The 11,575-nt window shown below is 40.2% G+C and overlaps 1 protein-coding gene across 4 annotated transcripts in view; it reads left to right on the plus strand.

Moving 5' to 3' along the window:
* Positions 1–7,095, plus strand: part of LSM14A (LSM14A mRNA processing body assembly factor) — a 61,523-nt gene extending 54,428 nt beyond the window's left edge. For 2 of the 4 annotated variants that reach the window (XM_028123522.2, XM_028123524.2), the window contains 3 exons: positions 266–497; positions 5,368–5,426; positions 6,364–7,095. In XM_028123522.2, coding sequence (XP_027979323.1) covers positions 266–497; positions 5,368–5,391 — 256 coding nt within the window. In that variant the 3' untranslated portion in view covers positions 5,392–5,426; positions 6,364–7,095. The remainder of the gene's footprint in view (positions 1–265; positions 498–5,367; positions 5,427–6,363) is intronic. The other 2 variants (XM_028123523.2, XM_088027564.1) reach the window with 1 other exon arrangement.
* Positions 7,096–11,575: the final 4,480 nt, after the last annotated feature.

Consider the following 11,575-nt stretch of genomic DNA (forward strand, 5'->3'; position numbering starts at 1 on the left):
TCCCATTATATTGGGGGCTGTTACGATGTTTGTTTCCTCAACTGTATTTGAAAGAAACTAACACCAGTCATGTTTTCACATGAAGTTTAATAGAATATTATGGGAACATACTGCCATGGACAGTTTGTGATGACTCAGATAAGGTGCTTATTTTTATTTGATCTTTAGGATTTATTTATCCTTAATTTGGGAATTAGTGCCACATTGTTTTGCTGGAAAATGTTCTTAAACCCGATACACTAGAGATGATTTGTTCTTAAAACAGAGAACGGAGACCAACCTGGGCTGAAGAAAGAAGATTAAATGCCGAAACATTTGGAATCCCACTTCGTCCAAACCGTGGCCGTGGCGGGTACAGAGGCAGAGGAGGTCTTGGTTTCCGTGGTGGCCGAGGGCGTGGTGGTGGCAGAGGTGGTACCTTCACCACCCCTCGAGGATTTCGTGGTGGATTCAGAGGAGGTCGTGGGGGCAGGGAGTTTGCAGATTTTGAATACAGGGTAAGTATTATATGCTTTGGGGTTGGCATGCAGTTTTATGAAATTCAAAATGGTTTTATTTTGAGTGAATATTTTTAAGACATTTGTATAACTTCCAATTTGACTGTTTAATGGGGGATTAGGTTGTTTATGTAATTTTAGGGAGAATAACTTCTTTGCTGATGAGTCCAAAGTTTTTAACTGTTTTCAATTGGAGGAAGTAAGAGATGAAATGAGATTGGGGTGGGAGGGGTCTTTTTTATTGTAGAACCATGGTTTTAGATTTCATGGACTAGTAAAATTTCCCCCAAAAATGTATTAGAAATTGATTTAGGGTGGTTTTTTTTCTTTCTTCCTTTTTTTTTTTTTGGAGGCATGGGGGATTACTAAAGTATTTATACCAAAAAAGACTATATCATATTACCTTTATTTTATATTACAAAGTATGTTTTAACACCAAAAGAGTCTAGGAAGGACATACTCCAGAATGGAAAGCATCCATAGCAGCCAACATTTATATAGTACTTTGCATGTATTAGGCATTGTTCTAAATGTTTTTCACATATTAACTCACTTAAATCTCATGTAACTCTATAAGATAGTTCTGTTCTTATCACCATTTTACAGAAGAAGAAATAGGTATAGAGATACTAAATACCTTGTCCAAGGTCAGCTAGTAAGTGATGCTGCAGTGTCGTGAGCCTAGTAAGTTTGTTCCTGAGTCAGTGCTCTTAATTTACTTTTATGGAAAATTCAACTACATTTTCCCTGGTTTTCTTATTTTACCTTGGTCTTGAAAATATTGTGATATATTGGCATTTGAGAACTGCTGCTAGAAAACTATAGTTTGTATATATGTGTAGTTAATTTATTGCAAGGAGTCTGTAGATGACGTCAGTGTCACTCTCCTAGTTTATTGATTTTTAGGTTCAGTAGAGAGGAAAGTTATATAATCACAGAAAGGATCAAAATCCCCTTGTAAAGAGATCTACTAGAATTACAAAGGGCAGCTGGAAACAAAAAGCCCTGCTGGCAGGAATTTTATCGTCCATTATTCGAAACTGGCCATTGTTGAGATCCCTCTTGAAGGATCGATGTTAGTGGCTTTGGGGTCTAGTCTGTTAATTCTGACACCTCTGATACTGTATCATCCATCCAAGACTACTGGAAATTAGCCTCAAGTCATTAGCTCAGGCTATTCAGCTGTCGTGGCCTGGTGCAGCCGCTGTAGGACATGTAACTTGCAAAATTGCCATTGCTTGTCACTGTTATTGTTCTTATTACTGCCCTTGCCAGTGGCCTTTTGCTTATAGAATTCAAATATTTGCCCTTAACCCCTCTGAAGTATTTGACACTGATAACTGCCCACCCAACTTGAAATCTTTCTTCCTGGTTTTTTAAAAATACTGTTATTTGGGGTGTTTTTGTTTTGTTTTGTTTTTCTTTTTAAAAATGACACCATGGGGGCGCCTGGGTGGCTCAGTCATTAAGCGTCTGCCTTCGGCTCAGGTCATGATCCCAGGGTCCTGGGATCGAGCCCCACGTCGGGCTCCCTGCTCAGCAGGAAGCCTGCTTCTCCCTCTCCCATTCCCCCTGCTTGTGTTCCTGCTCTCGCTGTGTCTCTCTTTCTCAAATAAATAAATAAAAATCTTTAAATTAATTAATTAATTAATTTTTTAAAAATGACACCATGTTCCAGGGCACCTGGCTGGCTCAGTTGTGACTTGATCTTGGGGTTGTGACTTTGAGCCCCATGTTGGGTGTAGAGATTACTTAAAAATAAAATCTTTAAAAATAATAATAATAACACATGTTCCTCAGCACAGCCTGTAAACACTTCATGATCTATTTCTCCAGTTCAGAAGTCTTGTACTGGCTCTTGTCCTTGTTGCCATTGGGACTCCCCTTTTCTTTATTCAGTCTGCTGCAGATATGTGGACCACCTTCTTGCTCTTGTTCAGTGCCAAGCTTATTCTTATCTCAGGACCTTTTCACCCATTCCTTCTGCCTAGAATGTTCGGTTTGCTCCTTAAAAGCTTTCATGCTCAGGGTGCCTGGGTGGCTCAGTCAGTTAAACATCTGCCTTAGGCTCTGGTCATGATCCCAGAGTCCACGAGATGAAGTCCTGCATTGGGCTCCTCACTCTGTGGGGAGTCGGCTTCTCCCTCTGACCCTCCCGCCCCAAATAAATAAATAAAATCTCTTAAAAATAAATAAAAGCTTTCGTGCTGATGTTTGCGCTTGCTCTTCTTCCCCCTTCTTTCTTGTCCCTACCTCTCTCCCCTCCCCTTTTGTGAGCTTGTTGATACGTAGCTTTTAATCAGTTTTCAGCTTGGACCTTGTGTGCTTCCACCTGCATTTCTCCATCTTTATCTGCTTTATGTCCTTTGACTAACTTAAACTTGACCTTCTTCAAAATGACCTTACCATCTTCTTGCCTTCCCACCACCCCAGCATCCACACTAACAGTGTGGCACAGCCCCTTTACACATTACCACATTTGTTCCTATTTGATGTCCCTGCGCACTACCATAATAACCCACTAATTGGTCTGTAGACATTCAGTCTCTTTACCTCACTTCAGGCATATCAGCTACCTGTTGAAGAACCTGTGACAGCTCCTTGTTGAAAACCACATTGACTCAACTTGGCTTGAGAAAAAGTACATTTAAATTAAACTTGGATCCTGATGAGAATTCTAGTGATTGTTGCTAGTGTGACTTCAGTTGAGTTGTTAAACCTTTCAGGCCCTCAGTTTTTACATTTTTGGAAACAGTTACACTTTTATCAAATACACATGTTAAAGATCATTAAAGCCTCAGAGTTGGGAAGCATCTGAGAGTTCTGAGCTTCTGGCCAAGCTGTGAGTTCTGACGTATCCCTTACAGGGGCTGGCAGCTTACTTTTACTAAGAGGCATCCATCCCACCCCAGGGATGGTCTAATTAGTAGGATTTCACAGTGTGGGTGAAGATCTTTTCCCCTGTATCTTCACTCTTAGTTTAACTCTACCCTTGTAAACACACAGAATATACATACTCCTCTTCATGATAATTCCACAGATACTTGATAAAACCGCGGTCATGCTGTCTACAAGATTGGACTGTTATTTCCCATTATCTGACAGTCATCAGTAAACCTTTGAATAACTGCCGAGTGCATGGTACATGCATTTATTAATTCAGACTTTCTGAAGCTCTCACTGTTCAGTCATTTTGAGCCTCCAGTGAAAACCCCTATGCCACGCATTGCAGAATTAGAATGCATTGTAGAGGTTGTCTGCGTGAGTCTACCCACATTAGTGTATCCTTGACAGGGAGCCCAGCCTCTGCTTGGGTGTTTCAAGGCGTCATAGATTGGGCCCTAGATATTGCCCTGGTGGTAAGAAGGTTCTAATGTGACATTGTACTGCCTGCTCTTCTTACTCTGTGCAGATCCCACTGCTATTTCCAGCCCCATTTCTCATTGCCCTTTAAGCTGTCTGGTTCAAGCAAATTGACTCATGGTCAATGCTTATATGCACTGTCCTTGATTCCGACTTTGACCTCATTTGTTGACCAAACATATTGCATTCTTCATATATGGCAAGCACTGTGCTGGATATTAGTGGTAAGCAAAACGGATGCAGTCCCAGCCTTCTTGGTGTTTTAGTCCAGTGGAGAGATAGACATAGCTAAAAGTCAAGGGGTTCCCTTTCACACCCTTCACAGTCTTGTCCAAGGTTTGCTCTGTCCTTGGAAACTTCTCTTCTTTCCTGCACTGATTTCTTCTTTTTCTGACTCCTATGGTATCTGCTTTCATCAGCACACATTTTAAATACACTCATGTTCCGTATTTCATGTGTTTTGTTCTGCATTTCCAGCTAGATATGAGCCTCTTGGCATTAGTGAACGTGTATTTTACTTTTCATTTCCTCCAGTAGACATGGAACTATAGTGGGCTTGAAGTAAGTGCTCAGCATGTTGATTAGGAATACACTACTTCAGCCTTCAGTAAGGCAGAAGGTCCATCAGTGTGGCTAGTCCTTCATTGTCCATTCCAAAGTTAAATGACCCTCAAGTCTGGCACTAGAGCCCTGACCTTCTCCGCATTCAACGTCTTCTAAATCATATCACCTGGCAGGCACCTTTAAAGGTGGAAAGAGTGAGTGATCACTATTACATGAAGGAAATTTACCTTCAAGGATTAAACTCCCTTCTAAAACTACATCTAATACTTCTTAGAGAAATGGAGGTCATTGGCATTTACAGCAGCCTTCATGTAATGGGTTGGCTTTCTTCTTTGTGTTCTGTTGGCATGAATCATTAGTTTTGAGGTGAGCATAAGCAAATCTGGTTGTTTAATGAAAATGTGGGCAAAGTAGGATTATAGATTTTTAGAACTCCTCAAAAATACCAGCTGAACTATAAACTCTCTCTCACCCTACCCCCAATAGATCAGAAACCAAGGACCCAGAGAAGTTAACTCTCTTGATCTGGGTACAAGCTAGTAAAGCCAAAACTTAGTCTCTTTGACTTCTAGCCCAGTTTTCCTTAAGGATAATGTCAGAAAGATAAACTTGTGTTAAGCTTGGTCCTATGGCACTTTGTGGGTTTGGGGGATGAGGAGATCAGGTTGGGTTTGTAATAAGAGTATAGTCAGTTCCTATTTTATATGCTGCTGCTAAGGAGGTTAAATAAAACAGCATGGTAGGTGAGACAGACTGCCTTCCGTTTGAGTCTGTTTCTTCAGATAGGGTCCAGAAACAAAGAGGTAACCGAAATGACTCAGCATGGTACTCTCTCTCCCTCCCCCCCTTTATTTTCTCCTCTCTTTCCCTCTACTTCCCTGTATCCCTCTCCCCCTCCCTTCTCTCTCCCTTTCTTTCTTGCTTTCTTTTTTTTACCTTTCAGAAAACCACAGCTTTTGGACCCTAAAGTAGGTCTGGATTGATCATACAACTTTCTGAAAGGTAAAAAAAAAATATCGGGGCATGTGAAGGTTGGCTTCGGTGGGGGACTGTGGGGTGGGTGGGATTATCTTCAGTTTATTTCTTTTTGCACCAATTCACACCATGCCATATGTATCCAATTTAATGGCATTGTACAAATGGTTTGGTGCTGTATACACAGATAAAGTTAAGTCTTTAACATGGGAAATAATGTATTTATAATAGTCAGGCTGAGAATCAGCAGTAAAAATCAGGTATATGATAACAACTAGTCCTGAGGAAAACAGTAGCCCCTGGCTCTGGTGTTACGTACAGGACTTTTGATTACGTTTAGTCTCACTGGAAAGCTAGAGACTCCTTGAGATTTTTGTTTTTTCCCTGGTTACTTTTTAAAAATTACTACCCAGTCAACCTTGATTTTCAGAACTTATTTTTGAATTTAAAAGTTATCCTTGTAAAATGAATTTCTAAATCATTGCTTTCTCCTGGCATGAAACTTTGGAGAGAAATGTTATTTTACTGTCTGGATATTTTATTGCTTAGTAAAAACATCAAAGACTTCAGGATTTTATTAATCCTTTTCCAGGGTATGTTGTCAGTTGTAGTTGATGAACTTGACTGCTAAGTTGAAGGTTTAAATCATTGTGTTTAAAAATTATTAAGATGCAACCAAAGATAGTGAGGTATGCCTGTATCTTAGAGGCCTTCTTGCTGGAACCAGCCCACACCACATCACCACTGCTGTAACCTCTAGTAACTGGGAAATGCAGTTAACAATAATGAGCTGCTGCCGGGGGTGGAAGTCAAAATGTTTCCTGGAAATTAGTGAAATGGATTTATACATGAAAGGAAAAGGAGGGTATATTTGAAAGTAATGGGAAATATACTTAAGTAAATTAGAAGTACTTATTAATAAACTGATAATTTGAAACATGAGATATTTTTTTTTCCTTTTTAGAAAGACAACAAAGTTGCTGCATAGTCTACAAACAAGTCTTTGAAAATAGGTGAATTTCTAGCTCTTCATGGTCCTGAGAATTGGTTTCAGTCTTTTGAGAAGAATGAAGAAGTGAATTTGCTGTATATTTGTCACCAGCACTGGGTTTTTGTTTGTTTGTTTGTTTGTTTGTTTTTCTGCTTAATTTCAAAGATACAATGCAGTTACTTTTGGGGGGGAGGCTCATCTTAAAAAATGAGCATTAAATATATTTGGAATAGCAGAAGGTTAAGTAATTTCTTATGTATAGTTAAACTACAGCAGTACTTCAATGGGACTTATAAGTATTTTTTCATCACTGAAAGGATTTTTCTTATCACTAAATTGTATTTGGCAATTGTAAGTTGCCTGCAGATAGGGCCGTGATACTGTGTTTTGAGCCACAGAAGGTTGTGTGTGTGTGTGCGCGTGCGTGTGTGTCTGTATCTTTCTTTCTTTCTTTCTTTTTGGAAATCCTGTAATATCCCCTTTGAGGTAGCTTATTTGGTCAATTAATTAGGGTGCTGGATGGTAGAGAATTTTGTCAGTCAACTATGTACACACAGTAAATACTGTTTCTTAGGCAAAGGTAACTTTTTTATATAGTTGTAAAATTCCATTATATTCCATTGCCAAAGAAACATTAAGAACTTTGTATAGCTGTATAAAAAGCAACTAATTTTTTAAAGAATAAACATTTTAAAGTCAGCAAAACATACTGTGTCCTTGCAGAAGTTGATGTGCTGAGGAGCAGAGCTGTGGGTGGTGGGTCTTTTTTCATAGCTTTCCAGGCTTGAGATTTTTGATTTTGATTTTTTTTTAATGTTTGGAACATAAGATTTGATACATTCTTCCATTATCTGAAAAGGATAAATTACTCATACTCATTGTAAGAGCTTCATTTTATAACAAATGGCATATCACAGGATTTGTCCAAATAATAAATATTTTCAGTATATGAATGTAAATAATCATAGATAAGAATATACTTAGCTGTATTTTCAAATAAGCACCCTCCCCTTTTTTAAGATAATAAAACTGGGCATCGATTAACCCATTCTTCCTGATATGCCTGGAATTTTGTCGTGATACCTTGATTCATTCCATTATATTTCAAGAGGATTCAGAGTGCTAGAAATTATTTTGGCAACCTATAAGATATCCTAACACTGGTCCTTGGGCCCATGGCCCACAAATGACTCGGTAATAGAGTTCATTGCTAATTATAAATCACTAGTAAATCTTTTTGATATTTTAAGCTAGAGTGGAAAAAAAAAATCGGCCACTTTTGTGTTTTTATGAAGGCCATGGAATAAAGGGATCCAAAGATTTAAATATTTTTATCTATTTTGATTTTTGTTAACTTTCTCCTTAAAGTATTCAATAGTGATAAAGATGTGGAAAACTGCACTGTAGGAGAATTGGAATATTTAAAGATGGTTGATATTTTTAATTTTAATTTTATATCTTTTGTATAGCTCCCTACAAGGAAATGTTTTGTAATTTGGTTTCGTTTAAGGTCCAGTACTTGGCAGCCGTAGTTTAGATAATGTTGCTTAATACTGTTTGCTTGCATGTTAACAACAAAACCTTTTGGAGGACCCACAAATCATGATATTGAACACATTTCCGAAGCATTCTGAACATCAAAGCAGTGCTATGATAATTCCTATGTAGACTGTTTGAGATGTCCCGGGCCAGTTTCAAGAAAAGCTGTAAATACCAGTTCTACATGCTCTGAAAGTATGAATTCACGTGTTTTTCAAGCCCTCTGGGTCACTGACTAAGGCATTTGGTGCCCCAATAATAACTGGCAGCATGGCATACCTGCAGTGCACCTTACAATATTAAAGCAAGGTTTTTATTCTAAGACAGAATAAAACTGTTAAATAAAAAATGTTCGTCAAAGTTCTTTCTCTTTAAATAGTAGTATCATCTTACCATAGAAAGAAACATAATGAAAGACCTCTTTTAAGTATAGGAATGGAATTACGGTTATGTTTATATTCCCTAAAATAACTAATTTCTAACATTTTTCCTAAGATTTATTTATTGTTGTAGGTGCTTAGGAAGCTGGGAACCCCTTTGTCCCCCACTAGGGTGCTTTGCAGTCCACATCTTGAGGAGACTGAGCCCGCCATGCACAGGCCAAGCTAGAAGCCTCAGGCTAAAATGCTCCCTCTGTGGGCAGGCGGGTGTGAAAGAGGAGAGAGGGAAGGGCTGACTCCTAACTTCATTTGTAGGATTAGACCATGTCTTCCCCTGAAAAAGCAGGACTTAGCAGGGGGTAGGGAGAGGGGTCAGGAATGTTAATCCAGCTCAATGGCTCTTAATCAGGGTTTGAACTGACATCCCAAGAGCATTTAGAAGTATGAGGGGATGTGTGTTGGTTGTCACAGTGACTAGGAACCACCACTGGCATTTAAGAGTAAGGGCCAGGGTGGCAAAATTGTACACTATGCTCGATGGTGCCACATCATCAGTTATCCAGCCCAAAGTACAACGGTGGCCCTTCCAATTTGAGAAATACTGGCTGAGGTTCCTCTAGAACAAAAGACGATGAATGGGGAATTAATTCTTTCCCTCCCCCAAAATCTTTAAAAACATTTACTGAAGAAATTGTCTATATGGAATATGAAAGGACAAGGTATAAAGGGACCTTACTTCCGGTGGCACAGTCAGTGTTTTGGAAAGCCATTATCACAGGAATTACCACTTCATCCCAGTCTCTCTCAAGAAATGGTTCACAAATCTCTTCTCCAGATCTGCTCAGGAGCATTTGTAAAGTACAGATTCCCATACCCCACACCTTGAGTCAAGAGTCTGAAGTTCTGTAGAGGAGCCCATAGGTAGTTCTGATAAGCAGGTTTAGAAGAACAGCACAGCCAGCTCACCTCATCTAGCCCCCTCCTTAAAGGGCCTTAGTAAAGTTTTCACTGGATTATTTTTCCATTTCCCCATCCTTCCAAATCCAGTACATCCAGGCTGTGACGGCGGCAGGAAGAGGGAAAGAGGACTAAGGGGGGGGGGGCATTTCTGCAGGACAGAATCCAGGGGAAAACAGGGAGACAGAGATTAAATTTCCTACGGCTTTGGCTGATTTGAGTACTAAGACTTAGTTTTTTATTCCTAGCATACAGGAAAAGGGTGTGTGTTGTTTCTGTGTCTCAGTTTTACATGGCCGTTTTCCCTGTCTCTGTGGGTTATCTGTCTGAAAGAGAAGCTGCGCCTTCTGCACGGCTGTGTGCTAATCACTCGGGTCTAATCATGCCCAGATGCAGTGTGTGGGGATGCCCCGGCCCTGTTAGTTCAGAGCTGGTTTAAACTGTGACCGTCAGGAGAGGTTGTGGGATAAAGTAATCGAGGTAAGTGAGCTCTCTTAGGAGCCCACATGTGCATGTGACTTTACCTGTTTCGACTGTATTTTTATTTTTTAAAGATTTTATTTATTTATTTGACAGAGAGATAGCGAGAGCGGGAACACAAGCACGGGGTGTGGGGGAGGGAGAAGCAGGCTTCCGGTCGAGCAGGGAGCCCGATGTGGGGCTCGATCCCAGGACTCTGGGATCATGACCTGAGCCGAAGGCAGACGCCCAACGACTGAGCCACCCAGGCGCCCCTCGACTGTGTTTTTAAAAGATAAGTATTAATACAGTTGGAAGTCAATTTAGGGAGGTAAAGTAGCACTGTTAATCTCAGAATCTGAGGATGCTAAATTGGGGTTTGCTCAGAACAGGCTGCCCTAGCTCCTCCCAAGAAGGAGACACAAGGACAACTTCTTGGAAGAGGTATTCCCTGACTAGGAGTTGGTCAAGTGAGGGAAGCCAGGGAGTGTAGCTTTGAGCACCGGGCTTGGAGGCCAATGGCAGCCAGGCAGCCAGCTAGTGTGTGCACTGGGAAGCTAGAGGTACAGGTCCCAGGCACTGGTCTTGGGATAATCCCAAACTTCTGAGGAGTGATGCAAAGGTTCTTCTGTTTTTCAGAGCCAGTGTTAGTAAAAGCAAACTTGTGGTTTTGAGACATTTATAAATCTGGTTCCAAGAGCACATGGTGAGCCTGAATCTAATGTGGTTTCTGTTCTCAGTGATGGTGCAGAGCTGTGAGCCAGTGGTGTGGGTGTCCTTTAAATTCCAGCTTGGTTCATATTTAACGAACTGGGCTGACTGGTAAAAATGTTTTCAGGTTTAGCTCAGAAACATGTCAAAATAAACCTGATTCTGACTCCAGTTCATAATGAATGTTGATTTTAAGGAAATGCTTTAAAATGCACTGATGTCCATGTTGTGGTTCATAAAGAAACAAAGTAGCACTGCGAGGCTAAAGCATATTTCAGCTCAATAATAAGGCTTTCTTAGAGTGACTCCATTTAGTAAGCCTTGCCTTTGCCTCCAGACTTGAAAAGTAGTCTGAAAGTGGAAGGAGAGAGGAAAGAATACCAGTCTTGAGGAGCTGTGAGAAGTTGGGGCCCTAGGTAACACTGTAATGAATTCCAGTGAATGGTTGACAGTCATTCAAAAGTACCGAGGATGGGAACATGTTTACTAGATGTCTGGAGTGTGCCTCTATAATCCTGGGGCTCACCTAATCCTGGTAATCCTCCAGTGCTAGACTCACACAGGATTGTTGATGAGAATGCAAATCCCAACATTGCAATTCAGGATTTTGCTTGTGCTGAAATGGTTTTGTAAATTTTTTTTCTTTATGGGTTGCTCCATTCCTCAGTGTTTAATTAATAGCATTGCTCTGTCCCAAAGTGGGTATGTGGAACCTTGCAGGTTGCAGTTTATAAAATGGTAATAGGTATTGCTGTTTTGTTTTTGTAAAAGTCATACATTTAGAAAGAATATGGGCGGTATGGGTTCCTGGCTGGCTCAGTCAGCAGAGCATGCAACTCTGGATCTCAGTCGTGAGTTCAAGCCCCACATTGGGCATAGAGCTTACTTTAAAAAAAAAAAAAAAAAGAATATGGGCAGTATGGAAATGGTTTTTAAAAATAGATAAGAAGAAAAGGAAATTTACAGTCCCATTACGCAGAGCTAACCATCCTCAACACTATTGGGGTATATTCTGCCTGGCATTGTTCTGTACAGCCATGTGCTTTTCAGCAAAGATGGATTCACAGTATATGTACTATGGTGAAACTTGCTCTTGTCACGCAATATATTGAATAGCACTGTTCCAGTTTTGAAGTACA

The sequence above is a fragment of the Eumetopias jubatus genome, unplaced genomic scaffold (genome assembly GCF_037043125.1).
Source record: "Eumetopias jubatus isolate StellerSeaLion01/CBP00866 unplaced genomic scaffold, mEumJub1_p1.0 scaffold_10, whole genome shotgun sequence".
Lineage (NCBI taxonomy): Eukaryota > Metazoa > Chordata > Mammalia > Carnivora > Otariidae > Eumetopias > Eumetopias jubatus.